At 44.2% G+C, this 23,190-nt stretch overlaps 1 protein-coding gene across 1 annotated transcript; it reads right to left on the bottom strand.

The window, feature by feature from the left end:
- Positions 1–13,678: 13,678 nt before the first annotated feature.
- IRX6 (iroquois homeobox 6) lies at positions 13,679–20,260 on the bottom strand. Its single transcript, XM_063437478.1, has 4 exons — positions 20,216–20,260; positions 18,484–18,735; positions 18,007–18,116; positions 13,679–13,994 (listed from the first exon to the last, which is right to left on the bottom strand). The coding sequence occupies exons 1-4, from the start codon at positions 20,258–20,260 to the stop codon at positions 13,679–13,681; spliced, it is 723 nt and encodes a 240-aa protein (XP_063293548.1).
- Between the last annotated feature and the right edge of the window lie 2,930 nt (positions 20,261–23,190).

Genomic DNA, 23,190 nt, shown 5'->3' with positions numbered 1-23,190 from the left:
CATGCTGATTAATAGAGATGTCGTGAACACGAAATTTTCCGCAAACGTTCGCGAACCGGCGAACCGCCATTGACTTCAATGGGCAGGCGAATTTTAAAACCCACAGGGACTCTTTCTGGCCACAAAAGTGATGGAAAAGTTGTTTCAAGGGGACTAACACCTGGACTGTGGCATGCCGGAGGGGGATCCATGGCAAAACTCCCATGGAAAATTACACAGTTGATGCAGAGTCTGGTTTTAATGCATAAAGGGCATAAATCACCTAACATTCTCTGCTCAAGGCGAAAGACGGAGTAGCGGATGGTTGAGAGGGGGCAAGGAGGACAGCAGTGGTTGACGTGACTGAAGATGCTGGACCAGGAGGAGGATGGCGGCTTTGAGTTTGTGTGCTGCTTGTACTCATGTGTTGATCCCATAGGCGTTTGTGATGTGCGATCATGTGCCTACGCAAAGCAGTTGTACCTAGGTGGTTGTTGGACTTCCCACAACTCAGTTTCTTTTGGCACAGGTTGCAAATGGCATCGCTGTTGTCAGAGGCAGACACACAAAAAAAATGCCACACTGCTGAGCTCTGCAATGACGGCATTCTGGTGGTGGACACAGCATGCATTGATTGGCGTGCTGTCTGGCTGACCCCAGGTGCCGCATGCTGCCTGACTGTGCCACTAGCTCCTTGCGACGACCTCCCTGTAACGGATCACCTGGCACCCCGACTTGGTACCTCCGTTAATGGATGCTCCTAGTGCTTCCTGAGGACTCCAAGCACTCTGGCAGACACCACAATCACCGAATCCGAGAAACCTTTTAAATTCTCCCAAGCATATGAATGCTGTAGACCATTGAATAAGAACCATACGAATAGGCTTGTACTCCTAGCCAACTGGATGCCGCCACGTGGTCCTTTGTCCGATACCGGCCACTTCGACGACTTCGACAACTTCGGTAACTTCGACAGCTTCGACCGCTTCGACAGCTTCGACCGCTTCGACCGCTTCGACAGCTTCGACAGCTTCGAATGTGTCCAAAGTGCCATATACAAAAGTACCAATCTGTCCCCAAAGTATTTAAAGAGCTAGGGACAGTATAATACAATCCACCTGCCCAAAAGTAGTTCTTAAAGGGTCAGTACATTATGGTAGCAGTCCATAAGCCCCAATTCAGTCCCTTAAAGGGCAATATCACCCAGGGACCATAATCACTGGGCAGGAGGCTAGCAACCAGGCTTCTCCAGTTCTCAGTGGCGAGGTTGGTTCCGCCACATTTCTCCCCTTTACCAAATAGACTAACAGGGTTTCTGACCTCCTGCCGGTCAGTGCCCTGGTTAGTCCAGCAACCCACCCACAAAACAGAAACAGCAGTACAGCCCACCCACAATAACTGGTTACTACACCTGGGTAGAGTAGAAATTGGTCCATGTCCAGGTGCCTCACCATGGTTGTGTGGGGGACTGGTAGGCTGCCTTGGTGGGTTGCTAAGTGGGCAGAGACCAGCGGTACTCTGCCCGGATGCCAGCACTACCACGGGAGTAGTCTGGTTGGAGCCTGGTTGCTGGAGACCGACTGTCTCCCCTTTAGCTGCGCAGCTCTGCTGTTGGTGGGGGAGACCGACTGTCTCCCCTTTGGCTAAGCAGCCTTGTTGCTGGGGGACAGGACTGACTGTCCTTACACCCTGTGCTGTAGGTGCAGAGACCACAGTCCCATCTGCACAGTTGTGGGGCTTACAGTCTCCCCCTGGTACATTAAGCTGCCGCTGGGGAGAGGTGGTAGCCAGCTCCTCTCCCATTAGAACACTCTGCCGCTGGGGAGAGGAGGTAACAATCTCCTCTCCCAGGCATACTTCCAATCTTTGTGGAGGGAGACCGACTGTCTCTCCTCCCAATGCAGTGTCCTGCTGCTGGGGAACGGAGACTGGGCTCTCTATTCCCAAAAAATCACGCTGCTGCTGGGGGGTAGGACCAACTACCTCTGCCCCCTGTAACTCAGCCTGCCGCTGGGGAGGGAGGACGCTGCTCTCCTCTCCCTGCACTTCACACTGCCTTCCCGGCATATCACTCTGCTGCTGGGGGGTAGGACCAACTACCTCTGCCCCCTGTAACTCAGCCTGCCGCTGGGGAATGGAGACTGGGCTCCCCATTCCCAACAAATCACACTGCCGCTGGGGAGTGGAGACTGGGCTCCCAATTCCCAATAAATCACGCTGCTGCTGGGGGGTAGGACCCACTACCTGTAACTCGGGCGCAGAGACCACGGTCCCATCTGCGCTGGTGTGGGGCTTACTGTCTCCCCTTGGTGCGCTAAGCTGCCGCTGGGGAGAGGGGGTAACAGGCTCCTCTCCCTGAACCGTAGACTGCCGCTGGGGAGGAAGGACGACACCTTTAGCTCCCTTTTTGTCTGCTAGGTACTGCAGGAGCTCTGCCGTTGATTTCCTTATGGACTGCACAGTTTTCTCAGAGGGGTTGGGTCCAAAGAAAGCCAGCCGTATGACAACCAGTCTGTCCAAAAACTCCTGAGTGTAGCCAGGCGCCATGCTTGCTCTGCTGAAGTTGCTTCTTTTGTGGATAGGGGCGCTGTACGGGTACTAGCGTTGTCCTCCCGTTGTAATCCAAACGAACTGTGTCTCCGAGCTGCTTTACCTCACACTAGGACGCCATCCCACCGCTGCCACCAATGTAACGGATCACCTGGCACCCCGACTTGGTACCTCCGTTAATGGATGCTCCTAGTGCATCCTGAGGACTCCAAGCACTCTGGCAGACACCACAATCACCGAATCCGAGAAACCTTTTAAATTCTCCCAAGCATATGAATGCTGTAGACCATTGAATAGGAACCATACGAATAGGCTTGTACTCCTAGCAGTCAACTGGAACAGCATGCAATAAATCCTTCCCCCAATAATGAGACGACACTTCACTTTGAGGGTAAAACAGGAACTCTGGACTGGCTCATCCAGCCTGGCTTTTATTACACTTGTACACTTACAGGCCACACCCAGGGGGAGGCATAAAATAACCAATCACATACATGGTACAACCCACACATCCCCTCGGCTCAGATAACCAGTTAACATAATTATTACAGCCAGGAAAACTACAGTTTTTATACATGTGCTATAACTTTAAATCCATACATCCAATCTTCCTAAAAACTACATATTTAGAATCAGCACACTTTAAACATAAACCCTTCCAAAAATCAGCCAAATCCCTCCAGTGGATCAAAAGTTAGCTGGAGGTCCCTTTATGACCGACCGCAAGCACATTTTCCTGCCCAAAACAGTTCCATAGATTTGGGCTGTGCGGTCGGTCAATTCTTGGCATAAAAACAACTAAGTCCCATTCGAAGTGTGCCTGTACTTCGACTTTAGTCGAAGTGTCGAAGTGGAGTTGATGTTAAGGGTCGGCAGTGTTCGAAGTTAAAATGGCCGCCGCCACGTGGTCCTTTGTCCGATACCGGCCACTTCGACGACTTCGACAACTTCGGTAACAGCTTCGACAGCTTCGAATGTGTCCAAAGTGCCATATACAAAAGTACCAATCTGCCCCCAAAGTATTTAAAGAGATAGGGACAGTATAATACAATCCACCTGCCCAAAAGTAGTTCTTAAAGGGTCAGTACATTATGGTAGCAGTCCATAAGCCCCAATTCAGTCCCTTAAAGGGCAATATCTCCCAGGGACCATAATCACTGGGCAGGAGGCTAGCAACCAGGCTTCTCCAGTTCTCAGTGGCGAGGTTGGTTCCGCCACACTCCCCCTGCTTCCAACTCGTCTCCTCCTCCTCCTTTCTGTCTCCCCATCTGAACTTTCGCCCTGTTCTTCTTCTTGCCGAGTGGGCACCCACGTGACGCATCGTCATCATCAACCGCTTCACTTGTATTTGACAACTCAGCAAAGGAAGCAGCAGCGGGTACAACATCATCATCATCACACCGTACGTCCATGTGTGTAATGCTGCCTGCCTGAGACATATCCCTGTTATCTACATCCTCTGGCTATAATGGTTGCGCATCACTCATTTCTTCAAACGGATGTGTAAATAACTCCTCTGACATACCAAGTGAAGCGGCTGTGGTGCTAGTGTTGGTGGTGGTGGCAGGCGGGTGAGTGGTATCTTGAGAGGTGCCCGAAGCTAAGCTGGAGGAGGATGGTGCATCAAGGTTTCGAGCGGAAGCTGTAGAAGATTGGGTGTCCTGTGTTAGCCAGTCATCTATGTCCTCAGAACTTTTCAAGTTCAGGGTTCGTGGCCTCCGAAAACTTGGCATTATTCTAGGGCCAAAGGGAATCACAGCACCATGATTACGATGGCCCCTGCGGGGTGGCCTCCCTCTGCCTGTCATTTTTTTTTGGATTAGTGCTACTATGCGTGCAAGCTACTGTGAGACCAGATATGAGTGGCAATGTGCACTGGCAGAGGTTGGCAGAGTACACGCTGTAGGCCTGACACCCGCTTGAAGACAACTAACTGCTATTCAATCTATAACAGTGAAAAACATTTTTCTTTTTAAATGCACGCTATAGTGACACCAGATATGAGTGGCAAAATGCACTTGCAGAGGTTGGCAGAGTACACGCTGAAGGCCTGACACCCACTTGAAGTACACTGACTGCTATTAGCTTACAGTGAAAAACGTTTTTTCTTTTTAAAGGCACGCTATAGTGACACCAGATATGAGTGGCAAAGTGCACTTGCAGAGGTTGGCAGAGTACACGCTGTAGGCCTGACACCCGCTTGAAGACAACTAACTGCTATTCAATCTATAACAGTGGAAAAACTTTTTTTCTTTTTAAAGGCACGCTATTGTCACACCTGATATGAGTGGCAAAGTGGACTGGCAGAGGTTGGCAGAGTACACACTGTAGGCCTGACACCCGCTTGTAGACAACTAACTGCTATTCAATCTATAACAGTGAAAAACTTTTTTGCTTATTAAAGGCACGCTATTGTGACACCAGATATGAGTGACAAAGTGCACTTGCAGAGGTTGGCAGAGTACACGCTGAAGGCCTGACACTCAGACGCTTGCAGACAACTAACTGCTATTCAATTTATTACAGTGAAAAAAAATGTTTTGGTTTTTAAATGCAAGCTTAAGCTATTGTGACACCAGATATGAGTGACAAAGTGCACTTGCAGAGGTTGGCAGAGTACACGCTGAAGGCCTGACACTCAGACGCTTGCAGACAACTAACTGCTATTCAATTTATTACAGTGGAAAAAAATGTTTTGGTTTTTAAATGCAAGCTTAAGCTATTGTGACACCAGATATGAGTGGTGGCACTGGGCAAGTGGGCACAGTATCCACTGTGAGCCTGACACAGAAGCTGGCAGACAACTAACTGCTATTCAATCTATTACAGTGAAAAAAAACATGTTGTTTTTAAATGCAATCTTAAGCTATTGTGACACCAGATATGAGTGGTGGCACTGGGCAAGTGGCCACTGTATCCACTGTGAGCCTGACACAGAAGCTGGCAGACAACTAACTGCTATTCAATCTATTACAGTGAAAAACAATTTTTGGTTTTTAAATACAAGCTTAAGCTGTTGTGACACCAAATATGAGAGGTGGCACTGGGCAAGTGGGCACAGTATCCACTGTGAGCCTGACACAGAAGCTGTCAGGCAGGCAACTGCAATTACATTACACACACAAAAAAAAAAAAAACAGACTGATGTTCTAGCCCTAAAAAGGGCTTTTTGGGGTGCTGTCCTTACAGCAGAGATCAGATGAGTCCTTCAGGACTGTAGTGGACACTAAATACCCTAGCCTAGCTATCAATATCCTTATGAAATGAGCAGCAACTACACTTTCCCTCCTCTATCTAACAATGCAGCTTTATAATGAATCTAAAATAGATGCTATTTGCTCCTCTACCTCACACTCTCTCCTCTACCTCACACTACTCCAATTTGTGTCCCTGCGAAGCAGAACAATCTACATCCCACGCCTCCACTTCCTACCCATTCTCCAACCCCTCCGTCAGTCAGGATAGGGGACAAAGAGATAAGCTAGGCAGACCAGTAGTATTCCTGAGCAAGGCACAAATATGCAACAACTTTAATGCCGGAGCATGTAACTACAATGCCTGCAGGCTGTTGTATATTTGCCCCATCTGTTTCAGGGCACATACAAAAGCCATGTGCCCTTCCAAGCTTTTCCCTAGGAAATGACTGACGGAAGGAAACACTGACACCTTAGTTAGCTTTTACACACCCACCCCTCCCCTGGTGCAATATTACATTTTTGGTTTGACTATGGGTTTTCACATGGGGTTAGTAGCAATCCCAACAGGCATTGGGACATCCTAAAATGTTCTCTCTGTGACGAAACCAACCTCGCCACTGAGAACTGGAGAAGCCTGGTTGCTAGCCTCCTGCCCAGTGATTATGGTCCCTGGGAGATAGTGCCCTTTTAAGGGACTGAATTGGGGCTTATGACTGCTACCATAATGTACTGACCCTTTAAGAACTACTTTTGGGCAGGTGGATTGTATTATACTGTCCCTAGCTCTTTAAATACTTTGTGGACAGATTGGTACTTTTGTATATGGCACTTTGGACACATTCGAAGCTGTCGAAGCTGTCGAAGCGGTCGAAGCTATCGAAGCGGTCGAAGTTACCGAAGTTGTCGAAGTCGTCGAAGTGGCCGGTATCGGACAAAGGACCACGTGGCGGCGGCCATTTTAACTTCGAACACTGCCGACCCTTAACATCAACTCCACTTCGACACTTCGACTAAAGTTGAAGTACAGGCACACTTCGAATGGGACTTAGTTGTTTTTATGCCAGGAATTGACCGACCGCACAGCCCAAATCTATGGAACTGTTTTGGGCAAGAAAATGTGCTTGCGGTCGGTCATAAAAGGACTTCCGTGTAACTTTTGATCAACTGGAGGGATTTGCCTGAATTTTGGAAGTGTTTATGTTTAAAGTATGCTGAGTCTGAATATGTGATTGTTATGTGGATACGATGTATGGTTGTAAAGTTATGAAAGTTATGTAAAAGTATATTTTGAACTGTACACATAATGGGATTAAGTGTCACACTAAGGGGAGGGGATGTGTGGGAGGTAACATCTATGTTATTGGTTATTTTATGCCTCCCCCTGGGTGTGGCCTGTATGTGTACTCATGTAATAAAAACCAGGCTGGGTGCCCCAGCACCTCAGACCACTGCTTGACCTTCAACACGGAGCCTTGTCTCGTTCTTGGGGGGATTCACTGTATGCTGTTGGAGATTGACTGCTAGGAGTGTAAGCTGATGTCTGCTTTTCCTATTCATCTGCTAGCAGCTATTCGTGAGGTTCCAGCTTGGAGTGCCAACTTATTCCCTGTTATGCAGTTCGGGAGTTTGATGCATTCGCCTGTATCTAGTTCGTGAGTTTTGATGTTCTGCAGTAGCTGTGCCTTTCTTAGAAAAGGGGATTATCGCCTAAACGGATTTTAACCCCTCATATGCTGAAACGGTCCGTTACAATTGGTGGCAAGCGGCGGGATCGTTCCTACAGCCAGAAGGACAGCTACAGAACACCATTGCTTTGGATTTTTACAATTTGAGGGCAACGCATGTCTGAGTACAGCGACCCTGACAGCACCAGGATGGAACCAGCAGTGGAGTACAATGAGGGTGACATGGATGACCGGGATGCATTAAGGAAAGGCATCTGGTACCAGGCCCTGGATAACGTACAGTACCAGCGGGGCAAGAGTCTCCCCAGTGAAGAGCAGCGATGGCAGACACGACTGGCACTGCGGATGCCCTTCCTGGGAGAGCAGCCCCTGAAGGGATGGGTGAAGGAACTAGAGCACCGGGTATGGCAGGAGCTATGGCTGGAGGATGCCTACCAGGCGCTCTGGTGGTATATGGCACAGTATATACCCTGGACAGCCGAACATGACAAGCCAGAGGGAGAAGAATTTGATGGTCCTGGCTTGTTATGGGAGTCCTTTGCAGACCCTGGCTTCGGGAGCCCTGCGCAAACCAGACTGCAGGACATTTTCTATGAGAGGGAGGCTAGGCATGAGTGGGATGACCCCCATGAGGTAGAGCAAGACCTGGCTCACCTAGCAACCCTGGAGTGGGAACTGGAGCAAAACTACCAAGATCTCTTCCACTTCATTGGGAAGGCTCAGCAGGACAGTAAGGTGACAGACCCAGATCCAGACCCCTTCCGCTGGGAAGATATTGTAGAGATTTACTGGGAAGAACCCCAGGTGGCCGGTAGAGATGGGACCGAGGTCTCTCCACCGGTCCTGCAGGGAATTGGGAGCCCAGTCTCCATTCCCCAGCGGCAGGCTGAGTTACAGGGGGCAGAGGTAGTTGGTCCTACCCCCCAGCAGCAGCGTGATTTTTTGGGAATTGGGAGCCCAGTCTCCATTCCCCAGCGGCAGTGTGAATTGCAGGGAATTGGGAGCACAGTCTCCATTCCCCAGCGGCAGGCTGAGTTACAGGGGGCAGAGGTAGTTGGTCCTACCCCCCAGCAGCAGCGTGATTTTTTGGGAATAGAGAGCCTAGTCTCCTTTCCCCAGCGGCAGAATGTCCAGCAGGGAATAGAGAGCCCAGTCTCCTTTCCCCAGCAGCAGGACACTGTATTGGGAGGAGAGACAGTCGGTCTCCCTCCACAGATGATGGAAGTATGTATGGGAGAGGAGCTTGCTACCACCTCTCCCCAGCGGCGGATCATTGATGTGCAGGGAATAGAGAGCCCAGTCTCCTTTCCCCAGCGGCAGAGTGTCCAGCAAGGAATAGAGAGCCCAGTCTCCTTTCCCCAGCAGCAGGACACTGTATTGGGAGGAGAGACAGTCGGTCTCCCTCCACAAAGGCGGAAAGTATGTATGGGAGAGGAGCTTGCTACCACCTCTCCCCAGCGGCGGATCCGTAATGTGCAGGGAATAGAGAGCCCAGTCTCCTTTCCCCAGCGGCAGAGTGTTCTAGTGGGAGAGGAGCCTGTTACCCCCTCTCCCCAGCGGCAGCTTAATGTACCAGGGGGAGACTGTAAACCCCCCACCGGTGCAGATGGGACCGTGGTCTCTGCACTCACCACACAGGGGGTATGGACGGTCGGTCCTACCCCCCCACGACAGAGCTGTGTATCCAAGGGGGAGACAGTCCGTCTCCAGCAACCAGGCTCCAACCAGACTACTCCGGTGGTAGTGCTGGCACCAGGACAGAGTACCGCTGGTCTCTGCCCACTCAGCAACCCACCAAGGCAGCCTACCGGTCCCACACACAGCCGTGGTGAGGCACCTGGACATGGACAAGATTCTCCTCTACCCAGGTGTAGTAACCATTTATTGTGGGTGGGCTGTACTGTTTTTTCTGCTTTGTGGGTGGGCTGCTGGACTAACAAGGGCACTGACCGGCAGGAGGTCAGGTACCCTGTTAGTCTTTTTGGAAAGGGGGAGAGATGTGACGAAACCAACCTCGCCACTGAGAACTGGAGAAGCCTGGTTGCTAGCCTCCTGCCCAGTGATTATGGTCCCTGGGAGATAGTGCCCTTTAAGGGACTGAATTGGGGCTTATGGACTGCTACCATAATGTACTGACCCTTTAAGAACTACTTTTGGGCAGGTGGATTGTATTATACTGTCCCTAGCTCTTTAAATACTTTGTGGACAGATTGGTACTTTTGTATATGGCACTTTGGACACATTCGAAGCTGTCGAAGCTGTCGAAGCTGTCGAAGCTGTCGAAGCGGTCGAAGCGGTCGAAGCTGTCGAAGTTACCGAAGTTGTCGAAGTGGCCGGTATCGGACAAAGGACCACGTGGCGGCGGCCATTTTAACTTCGAACACTGCCGACCCTTAACATCAACTCCACTTCGACTAAAGTTGAAGTACAGGCACACTTCGAATGGGACTTAGTTGTTTTTATGCCAGGAATTGACCGACCGCACAGCCCAAATCTATGGAACGGTTTTGGGCAAGAAAATGTGCTTGCGGTCGGTCATAAAAGGACTTCCGTGTAACTTTTGATCCACTGGAGGGATTTGCCTGAATTTTGGAAGTGTTTATGTTTAAAGTATGCTGAGTCTGAATATGTGATTGTTATGTGGATATGATGTATGGTTGTAAAGTTATGAAAGTTATGTAAAAGTATATTTTGAACTGTACACATAATGGGATTAAGTGTCACACTAAGGGGAGGGGATGTGTGGGAGGTAACATCTATGTTATTGGTTATTTTATGCCTCCCCCTGGGTGTGGCCTGTATGTGTACTCATGTAATAAAAACCAGGCTGGGTGCCCCAGCACCTCAGACCACTGCTTGACCTTCAACACGGAGCCTTGTCTCGTTCTTGGGGGGATTCACTGTATGCTGTTGGAGATTGACTGCTAGGAGTGTAAGCTGATGTCTGCTTTTCCTATTCATCTGCTAGCAGCTATTCGTGAGGTTCCAGCTTGGAGTGCTATCTTATTCCCTGGTATGCAGTTCGGGAGTTTGATGCATTCGCCTGTATCTAGTTCGTGAGTTTTGATGTTCTGCAGTAGCTGTGCCTTTCTGAGAAAAGGGGATTATCGCCTAAACGGATTTTAACCCCTCATATGCTGAAACGGTCCGTTACACTCTCTGCAAACTATTCATCTGCCATTGTCAAGTTGCTACAGAGAAAGACTACTTCAGACTTTATGCTCGGTCCTTTCCGCAACTTCCCGTTTACACATGGAACTCTAACCCTACCTGTAGGGTTTACAGAAAGACATCTAATAAATACTTTTGATTATCGATTTGTCAGCTCCTCATTCTCCAGAATCATAACATTTGCAGAAACCCTGCACTTGCTGCTTCTGAATACGGCCAGATACCCAGCGACCTTAAACAATCGGTCAAATTTAATGATCTAGGCAGGACCCCTCACTCCAAGTAATATCCTTAACCAGGGCACTGATTTTGGCACTAGGTGCCCCATTTATCCCTTGTCACACAACAGGCCACAAGACATTTGGTATTCCCGGGTATCTTACACGACCCATTATACAGTCAGGCACGCCTCCACATTTTGTAGACTGGTACACATCTGGCAAAACTCGACCAGTTCCTCCAAAGGTACAGGTACTCGTAGGGACCTCCAGTCTCTACTGGGATACCTAACTTTGCAATGCGTATCATTCCACAAAGGAGATCCTGCATTTCCTAGCCATTCACTCCTACCCGGCAGGCCGAACAATGGCAACATAGTCCTCATCACACTAGCATAACTGACTTTATCATGAGGAAGCTCCTCCCTACAGAGCGGAACAGTATAACTATGTTCATTCCCCCACTGACCGAGCACTGTTATTGAGACCACCCAACAGGTCACTCATGCTTGGCTACAATTTGGTAGCACTGGTTCAAGGACATGTGGCAAAGGTAGTGCCTGACTTACCAGCCTTCAGGGAAACTTCTGCCTTTCAAGATCTATCCTATACTTGGGGGGAGCATCTGTGGACCGGTAAGGCAGTCAAGCGTTCCTCAGGTTTAGCATTTTTATTATCCTTAATAAGGCACGCTTCCTCCTCAAACATTACGCAGCTAATACGGTATTGATTGTAGATGGTTGCAATACTACAGCTCTTATAGCATGTAAAGACATGGCAGGCATCCATTATAGGGCCGCTGACGCTTTGTCCCATCTAACTTTCAGGCGTTCTGCAATGTTAATCCAGTCACCAACCAACTCCCATCCAGAATACCAATATTACCAGAGTTAAAAATGGATTGACAAGATTGTTGACCCACGCACGGTCACTCTCACATAATGCTCTGTCCACAAACACCAAAAAAAGCCTACGACAGGGCTTTGACTGGGTCGAGACCATGGTGGCTTTTGCCTCCTTTTGCCACTTAAACCTTAAACTAGCACATAACACTCTTAAATTATATCTTACAGGTTTACAGCACCACGTTTGTCAGGATTACAGTATGATCCAGCATGTAGAATTGTGTAACACAGAGGACTGATAGGTAACGTATACCGGACCTTAGAATGGCCAGACTAACGTACCAAAGAATAGTCAGGAATAGCCGAGGTCAAGGGAAACAGAAAGAGACACAACAATAAGGAAAAGTCAGGAGTCAGGGATGCCAGAAAATGGGGAAGTCAAAAACAATGCCAAAGTCAAATAACCAGAATTACCAGAATCAATAACGCGCTCTTGGACAACCACAAGGGAAACCACGACAGGGCACTGAGCAGGATGAGAACTGGGCCTAAATACCCCTCCTCTGCATCTGATAGGCTGTAATTGGCCTTTGACCCCAAAGGTAGTTACCAGGTTCCCATTTGCATAACTGCTTCTCAGCACAAACCCTGCTGTGGATTTGATTACTGCTCGGCACAACTTTTCCTGTCAGGACAGTAATGTTGTTTGGCACAACTTTTCCTGTCTGAACAGTAAATTCCATTAATCACATTTTTATAAGCAAATGAATACATGACACACGTCCTCACTATCTTTCCCAATCACCCACCTTTTCTTTCCACAAACCCCATCAAATCTATTCTCAAAGGCATCAACAAAATAGACCGACCTCCAACTACCAATAGATTGCCCATCAACGGTACCATATTCAGGAACATGTCAGACTTATTGGACACAAATCCTTTTAATACCCAGACGAACTCTGTCATCAAAGTAGCCATTTACCTCACTTTCTACGGCTTCCTCAGACCCCGAGAATTTACTGTGATACGTCAAACAGATATCAGATCCTGTTTAAAACTATCGGACATTACCAAACATGGTGACCATTACGTGATGTCTCTACACTCATCTAAAACCAATCACACAAACTACCCAACAATCCCTCTGTTTCCTACAGAGAACCTCTGGTGTCCCATTAAAATACTCAACCTATTTCTATCCACAAACTTCAGTCTCCCTTCTAACTCTCCCCTACTACTTCTTCACGGACACCCACTTACCACTTCAAAATTCATAACCCACGTTAGAACACTACTGCTAAGATTGGGACATAACCCGGCCGCGTTTTCTGGTCATTCCTTTAGAATTGGGGCTGCCTCCTCAGCCTATAGCACGGACACACCAGTCCATATCATCAAAAGACTGGGCAGATGGAAAGCCTCTGTTTGCAGCACTTATATTCCATATCCTGAGAAAGAAATCAGGAAAGCCTTCAAAGGTCTAGTATTGTAAATTATGAATGAAGTGTGTTTTCTGCAATATCTTTTGCCCTCTTTATTATAGGCCTACCCGTACATTGGTTTCAGCACACCACTACCAACTTTCCCTTTCTTCTCTATTTTCAAATACGAATTAAGTTCCCACTACAAGTAAAAGGCCATAGGCCTGAATTTGTGGGAGGAGTTTTCCCCATAAAAGCTCTATCCCCCTGCTTACCTATGCTGGTTCCTGTAGGAGTTACCCCTCCCACTGCTCCCTCTAATAAACTTACTACCATCATTACATTACCTCTGGTGGGCCCTCTTTATTACAGGCCTACCTGTACGTTGGTTTCGGCACATAACTACCAACTTTTCCTTTCTTCTCTATTTTCATATACAAATTAAGTTCTGACTACAAATATATATATATATTAAAATAATAAAAAAACTAAATCAGTTTACTTTGTTATCCTAAATACATTTGCAATATTGTAATTTGCCATACGTTTCCCCATTAGTATACATTTTATTAGTTTAACAAGAAGAAAATGTCTACAGATCACAATTATTTAGTGTTTACCTAAATCTCTATTCTCTGGGATGAATTCTTCTCCATTTTCCTTCTGATCTTTTCTTTCATCCCCAGTTTTACTTTTTGGGGACCAAGTCATTTTATTTTCCCTTTTCAGCCGTCTCCTTGCATTGGCAAACCATGTAGACACTTGAGTGAGAGTCATCTTTGCGATAATGGCCAACATAATCTTTTCTCCTTTGGTAGGGTATGGATTCTTTCTGTGCTCATACAACCATGTTTTAAGGGTACTTGTGTTCTCCCTTGTTGCATTTTTCCGCCTGGAGGAGCCTGTGAAATTTACTGTTCCAAACCTATCAAAACATAAATATTTTAAACACTCGTTAAGTCTTATGCTCACTGAACTGAACAGTGAAACCAGGATGTCAATTAAAACACTGCTAATGAAATTAAGGTATACGTGATGCTTTCCAATTTTTAATTGTTTGTTTTTTTTTACCTGAAAAACTTATTATTTTACTTTATTTTGCATTTATTGCTTGCTACTATGGGTGATATTGTACAGACGTTTACACAATTTCTTGAATCCACAGATAAATAATTAAGGAAAAAATGTAACTAGAGCATCTCTAATTTCACTGTTGACAGTCATTAACAACACGAAACTTTAGCAATCTGTGAAATTTAGCTGAATCACGACAAAGAACAATTGAATGCTGCTAATGACAGCTCCAAATTTAACATGTTAATAATAATAATTCCATGTGTTCTTTTTCAATGTAGCACCACAAGAAATGGTGACATGCAAAATAAATACATATTGTAGGAAATAACATTATTTTAATCTAGATTTGGTGAGAACATACTTGTTATGAGAGATTATGTATGTACATGCATAGACTTCATTTTCACAAGCTGATAACCTCTAATTTAATCCCTTCACTGTAGGAGAGAGGGCTAGCAATGGGTGTGTTTATGAGTATAAAGAGGGGGTGAGATTTGATCTGGAGATTAGGACAAGTGCTTAGTCCGTGTAGTGTCTGTTTAAGAAATGAAAGAAGATAAAATAGAAACATATTATCAAAAATACTCAAAATACTTGAGGAAGTTCTAGTGTTATCATTTTCAAATTAACTCATAATTTGCATATAACATATTGGTAACCAATCTCCACTAAGTTATAAAATTATTTTTTTCTTGTTTAATCACCCCATTTTGTCTGATAATATATTCAATGACCCTAATAAATTACATTGCAGCATTAAAAATACATTGCCTGTGTGTATTTTATTAATACTATCTGCATAATAATAGCAGATTTTAGGTGTTTGTGACATAAGGCATATATAGCACCAGCAGAGACAGAAAATATATGGCATACGGCTGTACAAGATCTAAAGTGAGGAATATAAAAACATATATAGTGTAACACAGTTATGTATAAGTATAGTGCACCAAATTGGTGTACACTCACAGGATGAAGACATATAAAAGCGCTCAAACGTGCCTCCCCAATGTAGATGGGTGGCTGGGTAGTCCCCACGTCCACTTTAAGTAGTGAGATGTCAAGTCAGGACTCCAAACAATGGTAATTAAGTAAAAAAGTGGATAACAACCACCAGTATAAAATGTAACAAGGAATATAGGTTGTGACGAAGTGCCCTTCGCCACTTGGGCCTGGAGAGGACTGCTTGCCAGCCTCTTGCCATGTGATTATGGTCCCTGGGAGATTGGGCCCTTTAAAAACAGTATTCGGCCCTAACAGAGTGCATGTCACTCATTCTGGCCCTTTAAATACAGTGGGGCCATTCGGTACTTGCCCTGTGTGAGCAGTGATACCCCCAGATAGCTATGCCATGGAGCCTATTCATATAATGAAAGACTATGGGAAAGACTTTGGCTCCATGGCAATTAAACTGTATTTGTGTGGTCTGCGTGCCATTCACCTAATAATGTGCACGCAGACCTGAGCTATCTGGGGATATGTTACATGTCTGTGTTTAATGTATAAAAAGTAACTTTATGTATTTTAAAGTGTTTTACTGTCTTTGTGTAACCATGTGCTCAATGGAGTCTGCCTCTATCCCTGGATAATTGGATTACTTCCCCCCATTGTCTCCAGGATAGAGGCCTTTGTGAAACCTGTGTGAGCCAGATTTTGCCATGCTGCCAGGGGTTTTAAAAGATACTTTACTAACTTTTGAACCCCTGGTCTGATTCATGCCAATTTTTAATATGTTGTTCCCCTGAATGGATTGATTGTGGATATGTATTTTTATGTGAATGTGATGTATGGTTTTAGAGTTATGAAAGTTGGGTAAAAAGTATGTTTTAACTGTATGTATAATGGGATTATGTTTCACACTAAGGGGAGGGGATGTGTGGGTTGCACCCGTGATACTATTGGTTATTTTATGCCTCCCCCAGGGTGTGGCCTGTATGTGTTCACTTGTAATAAAAACCAGGCTGGGTGTGCCAGCACCTCAGACCACTGCTTGACCTTCAACAAGGAGCCTTGTCTCGTTCTTGGGGGGATTCACTGTATGCTGCTGGAGATTGACTGCTAGGAGTGTAAGCTGATGTCTGCTTTTCCTGTTCGTCTGCTAGCAGCTATTCGTGAGGTTCCAGCTGGAGTGCTACCTTATTCCCTTGTATGCAGTTCGGGAGTTTGGTGCATTCATTTATATCCGAATTCGTGAGTTTTGGTGCTTTTACAGTAGCTGTGCCTTTTTGTGAAAAGGGGATTATCGCCTAAACAGATTTTTCCCCTTTTATGCTGAAACGGTCCGTTACATAGGTCCTATGCATTTCGCCTCTACAGTGGGGCTTCCTCAGGGACCAATAAAATTACAAGTGAAATTACTTGTTTCACTTGTAATTTTATTGCTGTTGGAATATAATTGTTATTGGTCCCTGAGGAAGCCCCACTGTAGGGGTAAAATGTGTAGGAACTATATTCATTGTTACATTTTTACTGGTGGTTATTATACACCTTTTTACATTAAATTTCAATATTTTGTACTTCATTACCATCGTTTGGAAGTGGACGTGGGGACTACCCAGCCACCCATCTACATCGGGGAGGCACCTTTGAGCGCTTTTATCCATCTTTATCCTGTGAGTGTAAACCAATTTGGCGCACTATACTTATGCATAACTGTGTTACACTATATATGTTGTTATATTCCTCACTTTAGATCTTGTACAGCCGTATCCCATATTTGTTCTGTCTCTGCTGTATACCATATGAGGTCGCTTGTGGGTTAACGACCTTGGGAGGCTGTTTCTTTATTCAAAGGATAAGTATATTTTATACTTATATTACCACAGTAGTTATACGTTGGTGTTGTATTCTGTTATATATATAGCACCACAACTTTAAAAAAAAATTGTAAAGCCAGCCTATTCTCCCAATACGTGAATTATTCATTATTCACAAACACATTTTGTTTACATTACATTTCTATGGTTTCATATGGTTTCAAATATCTTATTTGGCTGTCCTGTAAGATATATTAAAGGATCACTATAGTGTCAGGAAAACAAAGCGGTTAAAACCCCTTCAGCTACTTACCTTATTCCAGCGCCGGGCTCCCTCGGCACTAGTGGCCTCTCCTCCCCCGCCGACGTCAGCTCCCCATCTGAAGTCAGTGGAGCCGAATGCACATGCGCGGCGCGTGCATTCAAAGTGTCCATAGGAAAGCATTTCTGAATGCTTTTCTATGGACACTCTGCGCGATGGAGGCTAAATTCGCCTCCAGCGTCGCAGATGCGCCTCTAGTGGCTGTCCGGAAGACAGCCACTAGAGGGTGGATTAACCCCAAATGTAAACATAGCAGTTTCTCTGAGGGACCTGGCAACCAGACCACTTCATTGAGCTGAAGTGGTCTGGGTGACTATAGTGTCCCTTTAAAATTATTTTATTTTGATTATATACTAGGGCAAGCAAATATGTATATATTGTATTGCATTGCCTTTTATTTTTTCCTTTTATGTTTGTACATTTTCTGATATTTCTTGGAAAACTTCAATTAATCTTTTTAATTAAAGTAATGCTTTAGTTGTACAACACAACAAACACAATGAACAGTAAAAAGCAAAAAGTTTGGGAATAAATAGATATCGAAATAAATGTAAAGAACAGCTATAGTTTACTTTGTAATTAGTAAAGAACATAAGTTCCTTTAGATGTTTTGGCCCAAACACTCGATACATTTAGTACCGTATTTATTTACTGTATATAATTATATATGAATAATTATATATGAATAATTATTATTAACTACAATTTTACTTGCTAGCTAGGGTGGCATACCATCACATTTAGAGCATTAGTTATTTTCTGTTGATCAAATATAATCTTACCTGTCATACTGGTACCTCCCCAATGAGTGTTCATATGGATAATAGGCAGCAGCCTTAGTTAACCCTGAATGTAGACAACTGGAACTATCCTTTATTTCATATTGTGAGTTCTAGCAGAGAAATAAAGAAGACACTTTTACACCCCAGCATACAATGGTACCTAAAGCACATTCTTTGAAACACATGCAACTCATAGATAAAAAATAAGATTAATAGTAGTACAATTAATCTACATGGGTGTACACATGTTGATAGACAACTTTTCAATCAAATAAAGCATGGAAACATAACGATTCTGAAAATATACCTAAAATACAAAACCAATTCATGTTCACGGTAAAAAAAAAAAAGAAAATTAATGTTAATGCATTCTGTTTATGCATATCAGCTTTCTTGCTGGTATCATATTGTATTTTAGAAAAGTTAAAAGTGAAAGATAATTGATAACTGTTATTTAAAGGGACATTATTAACCTACCAGATTAGGGTGTAAAGATACATGATCAGTGCTGTAGGGGAGGTAACTGGTATAGCTGTGATTGCCTGTAGCATAGGTGGGATTATATACCCTCAGAGGTGCATTGAGATCTGTTTTTGTGCTGAGAAGCAGTCTATTTTCATAAGATGGATAGCAGAGACCTGCGTTCAGAGCTGTGCCAGGAGGGACTTCAGATACGGATCCTGGTGCAGAATCATAACAAGTTGCGCTGGGGTTTGCAGAAACCAAAAACTGCAAATACAAATAAAGAGGGACATGGGATTTTCTTCAGATACAATAAATGTATATGCATATTCAAACACACATATTTGTGTGTTTATATGTGTGTGTGTGAGTATACTATTCATGTATATTTCTTATTTTATTTATAAAATATATTTTACCAGGATGGATACATTGAGATTTCTCTTGCTTTTTAGTATGTCCTGGGTCTAAAAAACATTGCATTGTTACAATAAGATTCAATATTACAAAAATACAATATACAAACTATATATTTATATACACACATGTATAAATTTAATACAAAACAGGTAATAAATATATTCAACCATGACAGAAATTCTGTGCTGAGGTATATTGCCATAGATCTCTTAAAAGATTTTAGATTGAATGAAGATTTGACTGTGTCCCTCAGGTTATTCCATAATTGTGGTGCTCTGTAGGAAAAGGAAGATTGAGACACTTTATTTTTGTAATGCGGTATGCTAAATAACGTGCTAGTACTAGATCGGAGGTGATAGGAGGTGGGAATAGCTGGGGAGAGCATTCTGCTCAGGTAGGGTGGGAGCTTCCCAGAAATGCTCTTATGCACAAGGCTGGAAAGATGAAGAGTGCATCGGGATTCCAGTGACAACCAGTTTAGTTCTTTTAACATGTCACAGTGGTGGGTAAAGTAATTACATTCTAGTACAAAGCGGCAGAACAAATTATATAACGTATTACGTTTATTAAGGTGGTTTTGCGGTGCAGGAACATACGCTACATCCCCATAGTCAATGACCGGCATTAGTATTTGTTGCACTATCTGTTTCTTTACTGTAGGGCTTAGGCAGGATTTGTTTCTATACAGGGCTCCTAGTTTTGGGTAAAGTTTTGAAGAGATTGTATATGTATATATATATAATATTCTTTCTGATATATATATATATATATATATATACACATATATATATATATATATATATACACTACACAACAAAAGTTTGACATTTTAAAAATAAATGTGTTATAATGGTATAAGTTAGTTGTAAGAGAGATATTGCTTATTCAAGACAAATTTTACAATGAATGTTTTCAGTATTCCTATAATATGCTTCTATTTTACATTAAATACATACGAAAATAAAGAGCAAAACTTTAAAAGCAGCCTTCTGTTCTTGCTGATTAATGCACCAATATTTTCCCTTTGTACAGTAGGGGGTTGTGATATGTAGCAAGCAACACATAACATGGGACAAATCTACAGCATAATGATTTGATGTAATTAATTGGGTTGCAGGAAAGCAGAAATAAATCTTTAGGGATCAATGTGGTTAAAGTCACAGTTTCATAAATAAAGTAAAAAAACAAACTAATACAAAAACTTATTATTTGTCATCATTTATACGACAATTAAATGTTTAGGCACAGAATCTTTCTCAAATGGTCTAAATGGCAGTGAGCCTATGACTAATGATTGCAATGTGAGATGAGTTAACGCTGCACTTACCTGAGAGTTGCCATTGTACGAATATCCAAACTGAGTAAAAGACATCCCTGCACCTGCCTATTTTATCAGACAATAATACATTTCTCCCAGATGAACTGTATCCAAGTCTTAATCAGACATACTTCTTAAGTATGGCACTTTTACTTATTTATATATGACTAGAGACTAATGCTGAAAAGCTTGTAGCACACTAATAAGAAAATAGCTGTTCTGAATTTGGTTGCATGGGGTTAAAAGAAGACGAATAAGTATTTCATGATATGAACAGAGCTTGTTGCATTATATGCTTGTCTATCGTTCTTTAGCATTCATCCACAGAAGAGGAGGAAAATTACGTCATGATAATCCCAAAGCCCAGGACTGCTAGGATATAATAATGTGTATTTGCCAATCATCTTCTACATGTGATACCCAAGATACTGCAATGGTTTCTTTTGCATGATGTTTTAACCCCTTTAATGTAAAAAGCTTAATTAATGTTTAAAATCTCAAAGCACAGTTGACTTCCCTGGTACACAGAGTGTTTATTGCGTACATAAGCTCAACCAACATAGTTTAACTGCACTTTAATAATAATGTATTTTTATTCGATTGAAATCATCTTTCTTGCCTTTAATCCTATACAAATGTAAATGTATTTTACATTTTTTTTTTTTAATTTGACAATTTTTATTTTGTTCAACATAATGTTCAATGAGGACTGGGTGATGGGGAGGGGATACAGAAGAAAAGATGGGGGGAGGGAGAGGGGGAAGGTAAGCATCAATCAAGCATTTCCATCTAGCCGTCACACCAAGTCGTTACATAGTTACATATATACATATATTTCCCACAAGACCTTATTATTCTCCTATGGGCAAGTCTATGTGGTACCTTTGTAGTTTTCTATTGACCTCGCTGTGCTTAGTCGAGTATCCTCTATCTCTTGACTTGGCCGCCCATATTGTCTCCCTCCCAGCTACCCTGTGTCACAGGAGGGGTGTGGTAGTTAGCTGTTATGGCGGGTGCTTTTGTCTCCAGTTCTCCCATCTCTCCCAAGTAGCCAATGTTGTTACATTAGGAGGGCATAACGTATGGAATTGTTTCTCGTATATACTTTGGGTATCCATTTCTGCTAGTACTAATTCTAATGGCAGAGTGGTGCGAGATTTCCATGCCCTTGCGATTACTCGTTGGGCTGTGAGTAGAAGGTGGTATATGAGTTTCTTTATAAATTGGGGTATCTTGGGGGGGAGTGCAAGCAGGAGGTACGTGCTAGGTTTGTACTGCGGCTCGTCTTGTGTGATTCCTTTGAGCACCTCCTGGATGGCTTTCCAAAAGGGCTGTATCGATGGGCAGTGCCACCAGACATGTAATGTTGTGCCAATATGTTTGGTGCATCTCCGGCATTCTGGAGAGCTGGATGGGTAGTTTGTGTAATTTTTCGGGGACCAAATACCACCTGTACACCATCTTCATATGTTGCTCTATGAGCGTCACTGATTTTATCAGTTTCCTGGGGGAGACCACTAGGTCATCCCACTGTTGTCTGGTGAGGTCTGTGGCCAACTCTCTCTCCCATTGTGTCGCCGGTGAGGCTGTTGCTAGTGGTGTGTATTCTAATATCAGTTTATAACAGGATGACAGTGGTCTGTATGTCTTCGGGAGTCTGCGTTTGATGCAAATGTCCTCCCAGAGGGTGCTTAAGGGTGCTGAGCTGTGTCGTGTGAGATCCTTTGAGTTGTGTTTATGTAGGAATGATGCCAGTTGTCTGTATGAAAAGTGTGAGGTCGGCATGTTATGTGTTTGTTGCAGCGTGTTGAAATCTGTGAGCGTGTTACCCGTGTGGGCATGTGCTAAGGTCGTGATGCCTCTTTCGTGCCATGGTGCTGCGTGGAATGTGGGTATGCAGTATGTTAGGACACGTATTGGCGTGGCTTGTGAGACATGGAGGCTCAAGCTTAGTTTGTTCCTGTGTGTATCCCAAACTTTTAGGAGTAAAGTGATCTGTGCAGGGATATCTATCATTGGTGGCCTAAGTGTTTTGGGGAGCCATAACACATGTGAGAGTTCGTACGGTTCCATCAGGTGTTGTTCCAGTGTCACCCACTGGGTGGGTGGATGGTCCAGTAAGAGTGGCAGTGCTGATGCCAGTATGGAGGCATGGTAGTAGGCACGTATGTCTGGTACTGCTAGTCCCCCTGCTTTCAGCGGTGCTGTCAGCAGTTTCTGCGCTACTCGCGGTTTCTTTTCTTTCCATATAAATGCGTTGATGTCTTTTTGAATTGTTTTGAAGTACGTTTGGGGAACCCCTATGGGCAACGTTCTAAAGACATATTGCAACCTGGGGAGTATGGACATTTTCAGTGCAGTCACTCCTTCAGTCCATGTAAGGAATAGGGGCCCCCACATTTTGAGGGATGACTTGCACTCGTTCCACACTCTAATGTGGTTCCCTGTTACTAAATCTTTGGTTTGTTTGGTGTTGTGGAGCCCCAGATATGTTATAAAGTCTTTCTTCCAGTCAAAGTCATATTTGATGCGTAGCGATTGGATTAGGGTGGAGGGAAGATTTATCCCCATGGCTTGGGTTTTTGAGGAGTTTAGGGAGTAGTATGATAGGTGACCGTATGTTTGTATCGCCTGCATTATGTGTGATAGTGAGTCTTGGAGTCTGGTTATGTAGAGTAAGATGTCATCCGCAAAGGCGCTGATTTTATATTCGGTATTCTTTACCTTAATGCCCTTAATCTCGGGGTGAGCCCTGATAGTGCGAAGTAGGGGTTCAAGTGCCAGCACATATAGGAGAGGGGAGAGCGGGCATCCCTGTCTCGTTCCGTTAGAGATGTTAAAGGGATCAGATTTGAACCCTTATTGAAGGACCTGTGCTGCCGGGGCGGAGTAGAGGGCGAATATTTGGTTTATCGCTGTTTGGGGGAATCCATATGCTCTCAGGGTTTGGTCTAGGAAGGGCCAGCTAAGGCGATCAAACGCCT

Source organism: Pelobates fuscus, chromosome 12, assembly GCF_036172605.1.
Source record: "Pelobates fuscus isolate aPelFus1 chromosome 12, aPelFus1.pri, whole genome shotgun sequence".
NCBI lineage: Eukaryota > Metazoa > Chordata > Amphibia > Anura > Pelobatidae > Pelobates > Pelobates fuscus.
The sequence above is the reverse complement of the archived record's forward strand: the minus strand, read 5'-3'. Positions and strand labels throughout refer to the sequence as shown.

What these genes read in the sequence shown, in the direction of transcription:
- IRX6 (XM_063437478.1), bottom strand. Translation starts at nt 20,260, where the DNA reads ATGTCTTTTACTCAGTTTGGATATTCGTACAATGGCAACTCTCAG. An exon ending in CGTACAATGGCAACTCTCAG is followed by an intron (nt 18,736 to 20,215) that starts GTAAGTGCAGCG and finishes TTGTATTTGCAG; the next exon opens with TTTTTGGTTTCTGCAAACCC. An exon ending in GGGAGGTACCAGTATGACAG is followed by an intron (nt 13,995 to 18,006) that starts GTAAGATTATAT and finishes ATGTTTTGATAG; the next exon opens with GTTTGGAACAGTAAATTTCA.